At 38.3% G+C, this 19638-nt stretch overlaps 1 protein-coding gene across 13 annotated transcripts in view; it reads right to left on the bottom strand.

The window, feature by feature from the left end:
* AOPEP (aminopeptidase O (putative)) overlaps nucleotides 1-19638 on the bottom strand; it is a 161637-nt gene that overhangs the window by 81464 nt on the left and 60535 nt on the right. For 11 of the 13 annotated variants that reach the window (XM_051777338.1, XM_051777340.1, XM_051777346.1 and 8 more), the window contains 4 exons: nucleotides 16527-16570; nucleotides 10511-10571; nucleotides 1765-1827; nucleotides 1055-1138 (listed from right to left, as the gene is read on the bottom strand). The exons of 1 other annotated variant lie outside the window; for it this stretch is intronic. In XM_051777338.1, the coding sequence (XP_051633298.1) occupies nucleotides 1055-1138; nucleotides 1765-1827; nucleotides 10511-10571; nucleotides 16527-16570 (252 nt within the window). The remainder of the gene's footprint in view (nucleotides 1-1054; nucleotides 1139-1764; nucleotides 1828-10510; nucleotides 10572-16526; nucleotides 16571-19638) is intronic. One more of the 13 variants, XM_051777348.1, reaches the window with a different exon arrangement.

Here is a 19638-nt window from a genome sequence, read left to right as displayed (position 1 = left end):
AAAATGCAAGTAGTGAATAAAAGGATGCTTTTTGGTGGTTTTTAGCTAACCATAGAGCTGGTAAATCACTCCTATACAAGGCACTTTAAGGACATTTGTCATAGAGTTGCAATGTCCGTACTAAGGCAACACATCCCAGGAGTTGGCAGCCATGCTATCAGCAAGAATTTGGCTACAGAAACAGCAATGATTCATCATGCATTCTAGAAGCACTGTCAAAACAGCAAAGCAACACACTGCTATTTTAATCCTTCAGAAGTAACAAGTTTTAAAAAACAATCATAAATTTGTTGCAAAACCAAAACAAGTAAAAACCCCCATAGTTCTAATAATGCATTTGGAAGTGCATCTTTATTTATTTTTTATTCAAATTTTTCCCTCAGAGGACAGAAAACAGCTATTTAGTTAAAATATCAGCTAATTACTTACCTCGCTACATTGCAAGTTAAGAACAAGTCTCTGATAATAGCTTAATCAAAATTGCTGGTTAAAAATAGTTCAAATTTAGCTGCATTCAGGTTTAAGAATCTTCTGTAGTAATTTTTAAAATAACCTTCTAGACACATCAACATTAACTGAAATCTGTACTGCAAATAGATGACTTTCAAACTCACACTCTGAATGAAGTCAACAAGCATAGTCTGAATATTTGTTTCAACATACACATCACATCTCTCATTGTCCGAATATCCACCATGAAAACTGTTTCTCAGCTACCAGTATCCAAAAATAGTGGTGCAGGTCCTGTTAAAAGCTCTCAAGTGCTATATTTCTCTGATGAAAGCACTCTTCTCTTTCTTCCTCAGAATGGTCCAGTTAAACATAATTATAGGAAAATTTTGTCTTCTACACTAACAATCTGAAAAGATTGTTAAATTCTTGGCATTGTAACTACAGAGTGACTGTGAAAATTTATCTGTAACACCCTTTTTTACTATCACCTTGTCGAAGACGGTAAATAACAGCGCTATAGAGCTTAGGGAGGCGTAATCGGAAAGCATTTCGATCTGCTGCCCTTTGTCCCATTACCCAAACAGACATCGTGATCGCTTACCTTCTGGAAAATTACTTCATTCTGTTTTCTTTTCTTTTTGCTGCTTTTTCCGACCCTCTGGTTTGTCTGAATCCATTTTGTGACCTGGAGTTCAAAACCATGGTGCTTTTTTAGGAAGAAGACACAACCTGAGCGCAGCTATTCAGCATTGGTAAAAAGCTATAAGAGACTCAAGACAATTTTTTAATTGCTTCACTGGATAGGGAAGAACACTTTTCCCATACAGAGTGGCATGGTCTTAGGCAATCTGTTTAGTTACTTGTGCACTGACCAAGTGCGAGGTGGTGTTCTTCATCTCAGAGCTTTCAGTTTAAGGTTTTTTGCACAAAGAACGTGTTTGATGCCAGGCCAGGTTGCCAAATGGAAAGTTATCACTGCAGCGTGCAAAAATCCTGAGCAAAATCTCTGTGCTTTATCCCGTACACCATCTAGTTCAAGTAAGAGATTTCTTTCCAGCCACTCACTCGAACGTTGTTCCAGACTATCAACGTCAAATTTGGTTGGTGGGGTTCTTATTATTTCATAGAGCAATGACACTTGGGGTTTTTTGCCCCTACAAATATTTTTATACTTAATACGAAAGCAATTATTTTTTAAAGCAAAAGCGTGGCGGGCTGGGGGTGGTGAGTCAGGTGGAAAACTCCAGGAGCAGATCTGCAAGGGCAAGAAGCGAGGTGCAATGTAACAGCCGCGAAAGGTTCCCTCCTCACCTCGCCGCGCACTTGCCGGACGAGCTGACACTCCTTCCACGTCTCGACCTCCTCCAGCAGGGGCTACACGGGGGAGAAAGCGCAGGTTGAGGCGGGCTCGGGTCCCCGCTCCGCGGCCACGGAGAGCGCCGGCAGAGCCCGGTCCGCCGGCACAGCCCGCTCCGCCCGCCGGCACAGCCCCGCCCGGCCCCGGCGGCTCCCGGAGCCGCGCCCGCCCCGTGCCGAGCTGGGCCGAGCCGTGCGGAGCCATCCCGGGCCGGGCCATCCCCGCTCCCGTCTCGGCAGCGGCACCGCGCAGCCCTGGTAGGAAATGAAACACCTCGGCGGGGTCCCGGAGCCCCGCGGGGAGGAGGAGCCTCACACACGTCAGGGCCGGGGCTCGGGGCGGCCCGGCCGCGGCACCGCTCGGCTGCGATCGGCCCGGCCCGGATCCCCCGCGGGTTCGGAGCCCGGCCCGGCCCGGAGTTCCCGCAGTTCGGAGCCCAGCCCGGCCCGGGCGGTGCTGCCGCCGCCCCGCGCTCCCTCCGTGGGCCGGGCCGGCCCTTCCCAAGCTCGGCAGGCACGCTTGTCACGGGTTTGCAGCCTGATTATTAGAGATACCCACTCTCTTCGAGAACCTTACTATGAAAGCCGCTTTCCTGTGAACCTTCCTATAAACAGCCGCTGTCACAGGTCTGTGGGACAGAGGAATGGCCTAACGGGGCTAGTTCAAGAGAGCAAGTATCACAACTGATCCAAGATTGGCCTCCGTACTTGCTTGCACCTCCCAAATCCAACTATTAAACTCCCTTGGAGGGTCTGAAATGCATCTTAAATCAAGATGCAAAGCAGCTTTTTAGTCATGTTGTAGCACACAAAGCCCACTACCTAGGCCTTGGCTAAATGCTTTATTTACTCGAGAAGATGCTGTGAGGATGTGATTAAATTTGGGACTTCAACAGGTGTACCTGCAGCCTCTGAAGAGGATATTCTAACTCCACCATGATGGGAGAGACCCAAGCCATGTCAGCCATGCAAAATCTGAATACTATAAATCCTTACGTTACAATTTCATAAAGTACTTTGTGTTTATATTTAAAAAACAAAAGGCAATAAAAGATAGACTGTATCATACTTGGTACAGTTAAAATTATGCCAGTAAGGTATTTTCAGTATTTTAGGGTTTTTTTATACTATTATACTATATATGGCAATTCCCTGAAGCTTCAGAAGAAAAATCTGTGCTCTTGTAGAAGAATAGGGTTCATTAAAGCATGCATTTGAGTAAACCTTCAAAAATACAGAATTAGATGGACTTTGCAAACAGATTTAAGTAAAGGTAAGTCCATACTAAGTCTTGAAAGTATCCTTTACCACTTGGAAAAAAAAAAGAAAAATCTACCCTTTTTGTTTTACTGCCACAACATCCTTCTTTCAAGATCAAAAGCTTTAGATCAAAGCCAAGATCAAACTCAATGCTTTAAATAGAAGCAACTTCACTAGGAACTATTAAACAAAGAAGAACTTTTTAACAGAGATATCACAGTAGAAAATCTTACTATAGTTTTTTTTTATTTTGTACTCACAAGGTCTACTTGAAACTGAGTAACATATTTTTATTTTGTAAAGGCATGACAAATTTTTTACTATGATAATTCTGAAAGCTCCTATAACTTGACTCTTGAACTGAGTGCATTTGAATGAAGAAAGAAGAACAGAGCATAGTTCAAAGAGAATGAACAAAATTACAAACAAAAAATGATGTTAATTGCAAACACAAATGAATGCAACTACCTAAACAGTATTTCCTTGGATCAGTTAACAAATTAGATTGAATATTCCCACAGAAGTAGTTATGAGAAACACTGAACCATAGAAACAATGAAACATATTTATACTTTAAATCCTTTAAAGAATTACACTTTCTTTCCTGTCAAATGTTTGGAGAAAACCAGGGAAAAAAAATTACCAGAGACACTGATTTTCAGACCTGCAGACCCTGAAGCTGATTTGGGATGAAAATCCATAAACATACAAATATACTGTGTGTTAAACCCCAGAGGCAGCTCCTGTTTTCTTGTTAATAGCTGCAGAGTAGTGAAAGAAACTCAAGGGGAATTGTTACTGACTTTTTCTATTGGTAATATACCCTGTGGAGCCAACAGCTGGGGTTCCCTGGAGCTGGCTGCTGTGCACATCCTACCTGGGACGCTCAGCTACTGAGATGACAGCCCAGCAGCACAAGGTGAGAGCCAACATGCCAGTGCAGACACCTGCAGAGGGAAGAGGGCAGGGACAGAAACAGGGTGGGCCTAACAAGCTGCAGTCACACCACGCTGCTTGTGCAGTCAACTGTTCACTTATTTATGCTTCAATAAGATTTAGCTCATAACCAGACTAGAAAATTTTGCTGGGATTGGAAGAGAGAGCATGGAAGAGAGAGAGTAGATGAAGAGGAAAAGAAGAAGGGAGCTGGAAAAAAGGAGAGAAGGAGGGTAAGGGAGGTAGGGGGGAGAAGATTTTTTAAGAACATTTTGTCTCCTACTGTATTTCTCTGTACTTCAAAAGCTTACTTACACCAGATAAAAGAGTGATGGTACACCCAGTCTAAAGTGAGAATGACTGCATTACCCTCTATCAACTGTCCTGTTGGCTGTCCACATGACACTGACTGTCATACTTAAATCCCTTCACAATAGAAATTAAGAGATTAGTCCATCCTCTGTGTCCTTTTTCACTTGTGAAGACTTTGTTTCAGAGACTACTAATGGAGCTGTCCTGTATAACAGTTAAAACATGTCAAAGCACGCTAGGATCCTTCAGTCTTGCAACGTCAGGATTAAACATAAATTTTGAAAAATGGGGGGAGAAAGAAGCACTTTCTACCAATTGGGTGAAGGTAGGCCTAATATCCTGGTAAATAACTTAGGCAATGGTTTACACCAGTTCCTCTTCAAGCCAGACCAGATCCCAAGCATAAACGGAACTTTCAGAATTGTGCATAGCCTAGAAAACAACAGGAGATTTGTGCAACAGACAACTGTTTCATTTTACATTGAAACAGAAACTGGTTTTAAATTGTTCTGGCTGTGATGGCTAATGGAGATATTTCATAACTAAGTGAAAAATTATAATCATGCACTTTGCATATGTTGTCTATAACTTCAGTTCCTCTGTGCTGCTCTTATGCAAAGACAGTCAGTATTGATAAACCAAGAAGGTAGTTTTACCTAAGGTGAACATTGAATCAATACCATTTTAGGCTTTCCAACAGTCCTCAGACACTGGAAGGCAAAAAGAAAAAGATGAAAATGTGGAATAAAAATATTTACTGTAAATGAATTTCAGAAGAACTCCTGCAAAGCAGAGGAAATTAATAACTAATGTAGTCATTTTCCAACCTCTCATTTCTAGAGATATTATGTTCCCCTCAATTACTGAAATTTACACCACATATACACCCAGACATTTATATATTCAGAGCTACATGGACACCAGCAAGAGCACAGAAAAGTCGTTTTCTCCTAGACGATGTAGCTAACTTCACCAGTCTACAAATTGCAATTTTGTACCTTTTTACATCTTCCCATTTAACAGAAAACAAAAAAAGGACTCCCTCCTAGTTTCATCCTACCATACTAGAATGATACAGCTTACTTTCTAAGGTTGATGCCATCATCTCTGCAATATCAGAAATGGATAATTTAAAGGCACTACAATAAAATGTAGGATACACATGTTTTCTTACTGCACAGATGATTTACTGGGAAAAAAAGAACACTAGTTAGAAAATTAGCTTACTTGGAGATTGAGAATATAATGTGTCCTCAGAACAGTCTGTATGACCTGAAAATTGTTTCAGCAGGAAAAACCTGGCTTCCAATCTTTTGTAAAAAGAAGTTCAGAAAATGGAAGTACAGAAAAGTATTTTATCCAGTAGCTCACTAGATGATGAAGTCTGGCTTGAAGCATTTGACTGAGAAAACAATTGTAAGGATTTTAAAACACTACCGTTACCAGAATTTGGCAGAGAAACTAAGCAGGCAGTAGGCTACATCTGAAAATGACAAGATGGTTGGTGCATCCCCAGTGCAAGAAACAGTAAATCTGCAGCAAATAAAAATTACTGAAAAAGAAATCCAGCCCAGAATGTTCTCCTGTAAGAACAGTGAGCTCTCCAACTGATTTTGTGCAGTTTTCATGTGTACAGCTTTATTCACTGAAATGGAAAATCAAGTTTTTCTGACATTATTCATTTTCTAAGAAAGATGGTCATGTTCTAAATGTTCTAATTCCTCCAAGAGTTGCTGTGGTGATGTAAACACATTCTTTTCAGGTCAGCATGCTGATCTGATATTTTTCAACACAACATCCCTACAGAGAAATTCTGTTCAAGTCAAACTTCCTCTTCCTTAAAATATGTCTACCTCCAAGAGACAAAACCCTATTGAAACAATAGAATCATAAAATCAGCTGGGTTGGAAAAAACCTCTGAGATCATCAAGTCCAACCCCGATCCAACCCTGCCGTGGTTCCCAGACCATGGCACTGGTGCCACATGAAGGATGTACTCTCAGCACACTGCAACAGGACTTTCACATACTATGGCAGAAATGTTTTTCAAATTTGTAATCCAAATATATCCTTCATATCCACATTAGCAACTCTGTTTTGTGAAGAAAGTTATTACGTAGAGACGAATCACTGAATCCCCAGAACCACCTATTTAGTTGCAAGATCAGATTCATAATCTAATAAAGAAAGCATCTCTAACAACAATATCACAGGATCTCTAAATAATACGCTTATTACTAAATAATTGTATGTAGCATATATATGATATATAGCATATGATATATGATTTATGTATCATATAGGGTTATATTATCTATATTATGATAAAATATTATCTATACTATGAGAATATGTTTAGAGTATGCTAAAATGGTCTCTTTGGTTTCTTCCTCTTCTAATTTCACTGGGTCCTCTCACTACTATACAGTTGCCTCTGGAGCAACTGGAAAAGTAGTTTGCTGGTTTACATTTAGACCTTTCTGCTTGAGAACTACTGCCACGTGCTCTGAATTTCCAACACAGTCCAGAGTATAAGTTACAACATCTTTCTCTAAAAGTAGCAAGATATAACTCTTTTTAATACAATCACATATGGACATAAACCCTCAGATTTTAGGTTGGCCCTGCACTCCGTAATGAATCAGCAGGTCACACTTTTTGGGTTAGCATTACAGAGGGATGCATGGACATCAGGTGCATAGTATGTGTTTTTACATGTGTGAAATACATCTTCCCCACATATTCACTCCTTCCAGTCACAAACATGTCTTTTTAAAAGCCTAGAAAACAGGGAAATTTTCAAGGAAGTAAAATTTAGAGTGTTCTTTTAAAAACCCTAGACCACTGGGAACAGTAGGTGGCAACTTGTTTCTGTCACATAAAATTTCTACCTCAGCTTCAGGCCCAACTCTTTATCCTCCTGCACTAAAAAGATCTCAAATATTATTTCCTAGAGTAGCATTTGACTTTTCATTATTTCATAACCTTGTTCCAATGCAATAAAACTACTTATAAGGAACCCCAAACTGGAGAGATTTCAGACATATTAAAGTTTACTCTTTCCTAATTAATACAGAAAAGCTGTTTTCTTGAAAGGTAGCACGAAAAATATTTTAAACCTTAATGGTTTGTTTCCATTGAGTAAAGAAAACAATGAGCAGGCTAAAAATTAATTGGTTGCTAACTTCTGTGCTTTTCCTCGGATGTTTTTACAAGCAACGAATTAAAATCAATGTTTATTGCTATGCAAGCCCAGCTGTGTCCTCATTAAGCAAGTCTACCTTCAACATTTCTGTAAAAAAGAGGGCCTGTCCTCCCTCCCTTTGCTATGTTTTCACCCCCTGCACATGTAGGTGGGAGAGTGGGAGCTTGGGAATGTGAACTCAATCCAGCATTGATCAGCCAGGCAGGAAACTGTTATTGTTCTTAGATACCAAACATAACTCCTTTCCAGTACGCAGAAGCTCAGCCATTCTGCACATAACACAGCTTTTGTGTTCAGCAATGCAATTAATAGGAAAAGGGAATGAAAATGACTGCCTGAGATTTATTAAACTTAAAAGAGATCCTAATGAACAAACACAAGGAATCCAGCCCACACTTACTGTTGAACATTAGTTTCAAACGCACTTCAACATCTCAACCAAGTTATTACTTGTGCAAATTTACTCTACTACTACAAGTACTTTACCTCTGAGCTGAACACACACGATACTGAAAGGCAGTCTGAAGAAAAACAGAATTGCTTTTGTGAAAATCTGGCTTTTAACTGAAGAGGCAAGCCAATGTTTTAGCAGGTCATAAAACTAAATCCAGTAAAGTATCCTCCTCATCCTTAATGTAGACTCATGGTCCCAGCTGAGAATCTCAAAAGCTTTTTTTTTTTTTCTTAATTATTCACTTCATAAATTGAGACTCCTAAATTAAGACTCCTAAAACTCTGTTTTAAGCTTCACTTTTGGAATTCAGAACAACAAAGGCACTAAAATGTTACAGCCAGTACTTTCAACTCTAACTTTTAAAAGTTACATTCAACCTAGACACCAAGTTAATCAGTGCCCCCTGAGCATCTAACCTGAGGCAGCACGTTACCCCATTTTAGAATGTAATCACACAATACTTTGTAACAACACTATTCGGATCTCAAATGTCTGTGGTTTTCTCCTAAATCAGCAATCACGTGCAATGCAGAAGAAACTTAAATCAAACCTGCCAAAATGATAACAATACTTTAAATCTCACCTGAACTTCAAGAGCTCTGTAACAAATTTGTGTCCTTACTAACACTTAATGATGTATCTTTTTATATAAGCCATTTTCATGAACTTTTGAACTATTCTACAAACAAAAATACACCACTGTTGTGTCTCATTTAGCAGTATCTTAAGTGCAATTTACAGGAATGGCTAAATAAATTACAAGGCCATATTATGCCAATAACCTTCTTTAGATAAATACAGATCTATTTAAATAATAACAGACCTTACATCTTTTTTGACAGTTTGTTGCAAACAAAATTCTCTGTATCCTATGGTCTATCGAGAAAACTTTCCGGTGGATAGTCTATCTTTTTCAGAGTCAACAACATACAGACTGAGTTTGTCTGTCTTGTTTATCTTCATGATTCATCTAACATTTATGCATGCTACAGTACTATATACATTGATAACAGTTTTATATTTTCCAAAAATCTTTATTCTAAGAAAATGGGATGCAATGTTGTCAGTAGAACTGATAATCTCAGAAAAAACACAGCACTAATAACTCACATTCAAAAACTGCTTTCTTATTGTGCTTGCTATCACTACAGAAGACATTAAACAATTGATATTGTTGATCTATGCTCATTTACATTTTTAACAACTTAAGAAAGATCTTTTAATCTTCCAGTCTGCAAACTAATACAAAAAAAAAATACCAATTTTCTTGAGTGGAAGTGCCTATTCATCAAAGTGTGGTTTCCATGTATAAGAACAAGTATATATGTTAAGGTAGCAGTTATGCTTTCTTCAGATTATTTCTCAAACAGAATTCAACCATCAGTTGAATCAGTTATATTCTCTGTGCTGGTATTAAAAACACACACAAAAATCTCCATGTTCAGATAAAAAAATAATCAAGTGGTAAGTATCACTTAAGTATTTAATCAGCAGCCTGCTGTTCTTGGGACTAATACTTAATACTAATTTTGAAATTAATGTGAGATTCACTATTAAATATTATTAAATACCAAAGAAAATGATACCTCTCATAGACCCTTCCCATTTTTTTTCCCCAAATCACACACTTGAATGAGATTTACATACTTAGGAGGTCATTCCCACTGCCAATGCCTACAAATTTACTGTATCGCAACAAACAGCAAGCATTTCACTTCTTTACTGTCTCATGTTGCCAACCACCAATATGTAGTTACTATGTACAACCCAAAAGAAAAACTTCAAGATAAGGCAAGACTAGCAATGACAAGAAATATCAAGTGTTAACAACCCTAAGCCTTAAGTCATACTCTGATCCAATAAGAGTGATTTTTATGCAAGAAAAATTTTCTAGTACCCTCTATAAAACTGGAATGCACAACTGGAGTTTAGTAAGAGCATTCTTTTGAAAAATATTTGAACGTGGTAACTGACCATAACTGCTACCCTGTGAAGCATTCTCCTGTAGAGCCATCCCTTCATCCATATTTTTGTCTTAAAAAAGGGAAACAGGAAATCTATACAGCTTATAATTGGGGCAAAAGCCAGGACCCTTCTTAACAGCAAACTGCTTTATCAGAAATCATATTAAGTACTTGAGCTGCTGCTGTAATATCCTCCTAAAATTTATGAAACCACAGAAGTACTTGACTTGCATTGATTTAGAACTGTTCGCAAATTATATTTCAGCTTAAATTTTTAAACAGTTTTGCCACGAGTTTCCTCTCCAATCCATTTTTTCTTTGAGTAGGACAATCAGGGAATCACAGAATGGTTTGGCTTGAAAGAGATCTTAAGCATCATCTAGTTCCAACCCACCTGCCATGGGCAGGGTTACCTTCCACCAGACAGGCTGCTCAAATCCAAGAGCTAATCACGTACAAACAAAACTCTTTATTTAAAATCATACCTGTTATAAATTCAGGTAATGATTTAAATAACATAATGTAATGAGAAGAGCAAGACTCCAGAAGGGACTGGTATTTTATATTTACCTTTGGTATTCCAGAAGTGTCAAGCCAGTTCTGGAAGATACTTTCAACAGTTAACCCGGATCTTGGGGAGGGGAAAAAAAAATTAGAAGACACGCACAAAAATACCATTTTTTTTTTCCATATACATAAAATAACCCTTCAGAAGCTAAGCAAACTCCCTAATTCCAAGTATTTGTTGTACTGCAGTGGTACTACACTCTTGGGTTTTTAATGAATAATACCATAATGGGTCACATGAGCAAATCAGGCAGATCAGGTTTTCTGTGCTCAAAACTCAAATGATAAATTCAGTGCTTATGAGGATTGACAGAGAAAGTGTTAGGTGGTAAACCACATTTATGGAACACGTGAAGTATGAACAGGTCCTCTGCTTCTCGCTGAGTGGCTTTTTGGTTTCTTTACAGGAAAAAAGTCTTAGGCAAGCACATTTATACTGAAACATTCAAAACCAGTAGTTTATTAAAGAAGTAGCCTAAATGTAAAGATAAAACACTAAATTAAATTAAATACAAACTTCCTCAAACTTTTAGGTTTTAAAAGGCACTGATGGATATTAATTCTCAAAGTTACCAAGTATCTAATAAACTCTAGCTTTGTCTTTTCTGCACTTTCTTTACATCCTGATAACATTCATAGTGAAATCACAGAAGAGTATGGAGCTCCAACAAAAGGAAATAGTCTCTCATGATCAAGCCCTGTGAGACTGAAATAACCACATGCTAAGTATTTGCAAATTCAGACATCATATTTCCCCTTTTACTTTTGTAGCCAACTTCTGTTGCATTTACTTCAGCTCTGGCTGGAGACTTCCCAACTTGCAGGGAACTCAAATAAAAAGAAATTTAAAACAATTTTTTTAAAAAATGGTACTGTCCGTGCTGTGTGCCAGTGCTGGAGAAAGGGAGTTGGAGAAGCCCTCAATGGATGTAAATATTCTGAGGAGCAGAACAGATGTGTGTGGTCCTGTGCATGGCAAGGCTTGTTCTCACACTTGCAGCTACTTTCACATGTGGAATGCAGACTCATAGCAAGCAAAGCATTCATGGAAAGAACAACCATTTCAAAGCTCTGAATCAGGAAGGCAAAGCAACTCAATACAAATTTTTCTCTGATCATGTGATTCAAATAATTGCAGCAGTCAAGCAGAAATGTTTCAAAAAAGCTAGGATTCTGAATTTTAAGGAAAACACCACTGTGCATGTTTGAATATATAAATAAATTTGTTACAGAAAACTTAACATGTATGTGATGCTTGTGTAGTGTTCCACATTCAAATAAATTATTAAACATCCAGGCTTGTTCCTTGATATTTATTCAAACTTATGAAATTTACAGCATTTGACTGCTATATCCTTCAAAGTATAATTGCCTTCACCTTACCATCATGCTCTAAAAATTGGTGTCTAGTCTTAAGTTAGTTAGCTGAGTCCCTTCTACAGGGAATAGAGAAAAGGAAGAGTATTTCCAAACAGTTAATCAATGTACTTTCCTCAGAATAAGATGATGTTCTTGAGTTCTCTTTGCTGTCTGGTTACTAGAAAAAGTGCATACAGGACTAGCTTAAAACTGGGCACCAAAATTTTACACAGTTAAAGATGTATTTGTGGATTGTACCACTTATTCCGTCTCAAGTACTATAAGCAGAATAACAATTTTTTTAATTTGTTATTGCATGAATCAAAACAAATACAGCTCAGTGTTCTAATGCTGAAGCAGAACTAGGAGCTGGGGAAAATTCCCTTATCTGTGCATTTAGTTTGTCTTACCAAAGGATAAGAAAAACAGCCTCACAATACCAGGTAGTCCTTTTTCCTCCCTCCCCCAGAAGCTAAACTTACACTGTGAGATTTCCTCATGATAAAAAAACTCTGCAAAACAATCTATGCTACATTTGCTATGTGGAGCATTTATGTAATACACCCGCTCATTTCAAAAACTGGCGTTTATGACACTGAGGGGAATCACACTGTTCTGCCACTACACTAACCCAGGCAGTAAACCACGAGACAGCTACTCAGCCTTTCCTAAAACTATCCTTTTTCCCAAGGGCAAAGGCAACAGTGCTGCTGTTTCTCTGCCTGCAGCACCCCCAGTTTCAGCCAAACACCTGCCATATGACCATATGCAATCTTCTTTGTCTCTACTTGGACACACCTTTTTTTATTCCAACTTCAGACATTCTTGTTGGCACCTATCAAAAGAAACAACTTGGTTCAGCAGTTTACAGGCATCCACTATTTTTTTTTAATATATTAGTAATAAGTAGACCTGCTCCGAACCTCGTAAGAGTCAGTACTGAAGAACTGTGAAGATGTTGGAAAGGTTTCCACTAACTTGCTTGGCTTCAAAACAACCCCCAAAAATTTATCATAAACTATTGCTATTTCAAAAAAAAACATGGTAGGAAAGGACAGATGGCCTGGTATTTGTAGAGGCTGCAGTTCAGTGAGGGCACTTACCACCCACTTAGGTTGCAGTTAAGCATCTGTAAGGGCTTAAATGTGGTGTTTGTGTGAATTTCTGGATAGGATTCTGTTTAAGGTTCTGCACTGGACTGTGGGATCTGGGTTCCATTGTTCAGGTTCTTCATTGCTTCCTACTGCAGTTCCCTGCTGTAAAATGAGAATGGGTTTACATCCATTATCTCCTCCCTTGTCTATTTGTTTAGATGATAAGCCAATCAGCCTAGGAATTATTTCCTGACATGCATACATACAGTTCATGGTCAGATTCAATGCTTCAGAGCAAGGTCTGTAAAACACTAACATTAATGATAACTTGAAAATGAGTATTTAAAAAGATGTCTATATATCAAGTTTTCATTGCACAAGGCCCCAGGGCACTCTACAAACTTCAGGATAAACCCACTTACTTCCTAAATCAAGAGGAAGAAACCATGAAAGTGTGAAATTTTTTTTATATGTAAAGGAGGATAGAAAAGTCTGCCATATCCAACTGAAATGTATAGCTGAGTAGTTTGAAATTGATGCATTATTTCAGTACTTAATCGACACATTGTGAAGACATCCAAGGAATGTGGTTAGTGAGCCTGGGTTATTAACAGTACAAATAGTAGAGCTGTACCACAAGCCTTCCTTTGTCTATCACATATTATTAAAACCAGAGCTTAGTAGTAGACTTGTTTATTTTATTGAATGAAATGAAATAAAAACTACGAGCACAAAACTCCAAAGACCAGAACTGACCTGCTCAAAAAAAATCTGCAGTCACAAAGTAGCTGCACAAGCAGCAACTCTTTAAAGATTTAAAGATTTATCTGAGACTAGTGAAGCTCCCCCTCTGTTCCAGGGGTAAATAATGAGCCTTGGCCCAGCTCACGTGCTGGGCAGATGTGCAGAGAATGAAGGTGCAGCACAGACTGTGGGTGTGAGCCTTGGGGAGAACAGAGCCACCAGGAGCTTTATAAAACCTAGTGCACTGTATTATATAGACACACAGGAGGGGTTTGTTGGTGTCTGTTTTGGTTTGCTTGTTTTTTTCAATGTAGTGAAGTCTCAAATGATACACGAGCAAGTCAAATGCCTCAGTTACAGGTGGGAAGGTACTGCAGCTGTTCTGCAGAAGGGCCAAGGTAATGTGAGACTCCAGCCAGTGCATGGAATATTTTAAAAATCTTTCTAAACAGAGAAGGGTAATGATGAATCTGTTTGTCCTTCTCACCAGTAGCCCTTCACACAGACAAATAATCTGCCTTAAAGGCAAGTTAAGAAATTATAAAGGCCCAGAAGGCAGCGCTTAGCCTGTCTGGTGTGAGCATTCAGCTGCAGTCCAGAACCAGAAGGATCCTCCTCCCAGGATGGATTCCTGCAGCCAGCATGCCATGATAATTGAATCAGAACAGGAAGGGAAGGAGCCCTATTAACCAGGCATAAAAATCTCCTCCTCTGAACGCAGAAGGCAGCAAAAATCAGTGACTGCCCCTTAAAAAATTACATCTGTATCTTGGAACTACTCATCACTGGGAATGTACTTTAAAATCTCCTTTAAATAAAAACTACAGGAATTAAGTACTGAAAGGTGAAAATCTTTTAGATGTAGCCTCTGTATCCAACAGTAGAGAGTGAGTTCATGTTACATCACTGCAGTGTAATAATTACAGAAAATTTCCACACTCTTGCATGACCATTTTCTGTCAATATTCATCCTGTTCTCATTACAAACATCTCCCATAAGCCAAGTTCTACTGCTAACTACACTAGTTTCCCTCTGTTGCCACAGCTGAGGGCAGGATTTGGATTGATTATCTACTACACATTTCTCCTTTCTTCTTTTTTTTTTTTTTAAATGATTAAGACCAGCCTACATTACAAACTTCGGTGTCTTAGAGTGCTTAATATTTGTCAAATTTGCAGCATTTAGTTTAAACTTTTAAAATTTGCTTGGTAGAATTGCACAAGTCTGGAAGGTTTTGTTTGCTACAAAGAATTTTGTTGCTCTAGTATGGAAATGCACTTCATTCCCACAACAAACTTTGTGCAAAAAAGAACTGATCAATAGATGATCTCTAAAAATATTTCATTTTCTCTTTCCTCCCTTTTCTTTTACCTCAGGTGAGTATTTCTGTACTAGGAACAGAATGCGTTTAAGAATGAAAAAACACCCTTGCAGCAGATAAGAAATAAAGGCCTTCTGTATATCCAGATATTCTATTATTCTTGCATTGCTGTTGAAATCTGCATCCAAGGTAATTTTGGTTCAGATATGCTACATATATGACTGTAAAATGAATTACCATAGATCTGAAATTTTGTTCATACATTCTGGAGTGTGATGCATCACAAATGGAGCCATACTTCTTTTGCATTAGTCTCACTGAAAGTTAAAATATACTAGCACGTGTATAGGCAGAAAATTGGATGCTTATGCAAATAACATTTTGCACTGGGTTTGGACTTCAGAGAAACATAAGAAAAAAGGAAGGAAAACGAGGTTTTTTAAACAAATTAATGTATAATCATACCACTAAAAAATCCACTTTTGTATATATTCCATATAATATTCCTGCTTATATTTCGGTAGGAAATTATATTCAATTAGATAAACAAAGTATCATCCTTCAGTACATCACTGGAAAATGTAACACCACCCTAACTAAATTCAGAGTGTCACAAAACACATTTTCTCAATGATAATGAGCTTCTTTGTCCCTCAACCTTTAGGAACAGAAGTGTTTCACCAAAAACCTCAGCACGTTTGACTTCTATGACTTTCTTCTCTCCTTTTTTTTTCTCCAAACCCCTCATCGAGTTATCACCACTTTTGGAATACTGGTCTTCAAAGTTACATTTTTCAAGTAAATACATTATTTTTAAAAAGTATAATACGTAAAGCTCCACTACAAAAGAATCTGTATTTGTAGCACAGTCTACAGGAGCACAGAACAAACCAACAGATAAGCAAGGATAGACTCCAAGCGCTGCTAAAGACAATCTGAGTCATATCCAACCAGCCACAGTCACACACAGGAGGATTCTGGAGGACATGTCAGGCAATTAATGCTGGATTTCCATCCGTGTTTTCCATCTTTCCTCCCTGGATACACTGTATGACAGGGAGGAGATGGCACCAGACTACTTGAGAAAAATGCATTTTCTCTGGTTTGCCAGATGCATAGCAAGGTTCTGGCACCCTTGCTCCTGGGGGGCACTTGCCAAAGGCAGCTGGCAGGCAGAGCAGAGGGTAATTTGGGTAGGCAGCTATGCCTGGAACTTCAGTTGCACAGTGAACACAGGACAGTACTTCTGACCTAACAGGCAAGTTAAAGGCACTGCTCAGGGAGAGCAGGCACAGCAATAAAACAGCAAGGCCCACAGGATTTTGTGTCCATAAGTACGGGAATTGTCAGAGAAACACACACTTGAAAAAAACAAACAGAACAATACTAAATGAAATCACTAAATGAAATCCCACTATTTCTGGCTGGCACAGCTGATATTTAAATCTGATTTTTACTTTTTTTTTTTTTTTTTTTTTGCTTTTCTAGCCCAGTTCTTACTTTCTTTGTTTAGGGATGTCTTCCAACAGCATGCAAAGGAAATCCTGGAAAAGGAACAAAGCACCACAGTCAGTATGCTTATGAAGATGTAACCCTGTGTCTGCATTGCTAGTGAGCAACGTTTTCTTACAGACTGCAAATAAAAGAATGATAAGAAATAAATTTATATATTGCTATGGTGATATATTACTCAGTTATTTATACAACATACATTATGTTTGGCAGTTTTCCAACCCACTCATGCAAAAAGTGTTAACACTGAAAGAAAATGGACTTGAAAAGCCTGCTGACTGTTTTAACACAATCCCACATTCCCACTTTTATCTACAATATGCACACACACCCAAACTACATTTAAAACTGTTAAAGGCTGCAGATTCACATAGTCAAAGGTTAGGAAACACCAAAATTAAGGGTGTTTACATGTTCTTCAATGTGCTTGTGTTATCACACTGTCTTCAATTATATAACTACATAAGGCTTTTTCTTCCTTAATGCCCAGCCCTGACTAGAAGATCACACCTACTCCTCATTCCACAACAAAATCCACAACGTTGCTGATAACCACCTCAACTAATGAGTAAATTCTTCAATGAAAAAACAACCAGAATTTCTTTCAGGTATTTACAAGGGCATTTCAATGCCAATGGAAGAGCATTATTATCATCCTCACTTCTACCAGTATGATAACCCCCTATAGAAAGTTATGCCTGACATCACTCAAAGGTTTTCTGGCACCCTGTGCTCTACATGACATAATTTTAATGACAATCACTTTGACAGAATACACTCCTCTGAATAATCTCATAATAATAGGACTTATTATCATTCATTTATATGCTGTTTCATAAATCAATACATCCACTTTATTAATACTAATCTTTGTGGATACAAGTTTCAGAGGCTGTTTATGTTCCCCACTGCAGTGTATGAGTGCAGGCTGATTTCTGATTGTAAGTCGTTGCTCTTCGAGGCCTTGAAGAATGTTTCCTAAAAGGCAATCTTTTATTTAGAGACCTTGTCACAGCAGCCAACAAAAGATGCTGTTTCTCTGAGTGTGGCATTGTTAGGGAACCAAAGTAAGAGTGACTGCACACTTGTAGTAGAGTTAAGCCTTCCTCCTTCAGATCATAAGTGAGAGTCAGGTCCTGGAGCAGTGGCTGCAAAATTGGCTTATGACAAAAAGTAAATTGCACAGTGCTGGGCTCCGTGTTGCTGCAGCCAGAGTGGCATCACTGACTGTGCCAGGAGTCCTTCTGTCCCAGCTCCAGTGCACTGCTGACACCATGAGCAAGTGTAACATTCCCTTATTTCATACTCCCACTTGAAGTTCTGTACCATTATTCTGTATGTAAACAGAGAATTCCTCCACTTGTGGAAGTTTTGTTGGAGGTACTGAGTAAGCTTACATGTAAATAAAGAAAATGAAAAGCTCATAATTAGAGTTGTTTGAAAAGTGTGTGAAAAGTAAAACTGCAGTGGACGTCCCTCACACCATTTGCTGTGTCTGTACATATTAATGCAGCATGATTCCCTGACTGGATTGCACAGACTTCTTATAATCAATCACATAGTATACTTAAAGATAGTTCTGGTATTAGAAATGGGTTTATATTCTGTATATTATACTATGAAATTAAACATCTTTGTGATTAAAGTTGTCTTCATTTTTCCAAATATTTAATAAGAATAATGTAGTAACCATCATTCTACACACTGTCTTAAAATTAGGATTAATCTGTCCTATCTTAACTGCTCCTATTTTGATGCTCCAAAACAGAGCAGGAAAACAAATTACCACTTACTCATACTAGCATGGCTTTTAACATTTGCCTATTATCAAGTCTGCATGACATATCTCATTATAGGTCCGACTTTTCAATTGCTTATAATTTTGCCAACTTTAACCATCTGGATTGCAATTTTATCCTCATGGTATTTTTTTCTTCCTCCTTAGACAAAATAGTTCAGCAGTGCCCAAGAGAAAATCCAGAAGGGAATGCAGGGGGTTTTAAGCTTTGATGCCACGTCCTAGGGACCCTACACTTTGAAGCAAAGACTTGGGGACGACCAGGGTAATCATAAATAAATTCTGGATCAGATTATAAAACAAATTATAGTTTGTTCTTTGTTGTAAGTAATTCAGTGAAGGTAGAAAGAAAATATGAATTAGAAGTCATGTGCCACCCCAGTGCTGCAACAGGTACAAACTGGCTTATACTGATATGATCAAATCATCTCACTGCTCCTGTTATTCTTCCCTGGTTAGAGAACCAGAGGCTAGAAAATAACTTTTCCCTCTATAAAGAAAAGATTATTCTGCAGTTTCTGTAACTCTATTGACATTTGGCCAAACTGAAAAAGCCTTAGAAAAATGAGTTCACACACGTTCACTGAGGATTTGCTGGCCTCTTATAATGAAATTCCCTAATGACTCTTGTCTGCTCTCACTATAGCCCTGACTGAAGCCAACAATTTTAATCATGACTACAACTTTGGGCTGCTGGGTAGATCAAACCTGGAGAAGACTGTGAATTTGTGATCAAGGAGAAATTTTCTTTGCACTGTTAATGGCTGTACACATGTTGATATCAAATAAAGAACACTCAATATTAAAAGACAAATTATATCTTCATATGAAAACCTCAAATCTAGATATTTCGAATGCTCTACAACCAACAGATACTTTAGTTTAAATTCTCTGACTGAAATATAAACGAGGTGCATAAAAGCAATGGAGATTTCATGACTAAAAGTGACACATCTAAATGGACATTCACGTGGCAACAAATAAACTCAGATTGCACTTACACCCAATTTCTTGCAGAAATTATCCACTCAAAGTTAAACTACCCCTAACAAATATGTAGTTTGTAAATTACATAACTAAATGGTAAATGTTAATTTATCCCCTCTGGGTGGAAAAATAAATAATGAGCACCATTTGTAGGTCCCTGTTTATTTGGAATTCCCTCCCCATTCATCTTCCTGGCTTTTATTTAACAAAAGGAACAACATTTTTAAATCCTTCTGTTGGGGTTTTGGTGAGGAGCCCAGAATGCAGCTCCAAAGATGATAATTCCTACCAAGAGCAAGCTTGACTCCCCACCTA

This window comes from Manacus candei, unplaced genomic scaffold (assembly GCF_025592945.1).
Source record: "Manacus candei isolate 608988 ecotype Guabito, Panama unplaced genomic scaffold, ASM2559294v1 h1tg000010l, whole genome shotgun sequence".
Taxonomy (NCBI): Eukaryota; Metazoa; Chordata; class Aves; order Passeriformes; family Pipridae; genus Manacus; species Manacus candei.
The sequence above is the reverse complement of the archived record's forward strand: the minus strand, read 5'-3'. Positions and strand labels throughout refer to the sequence as shown.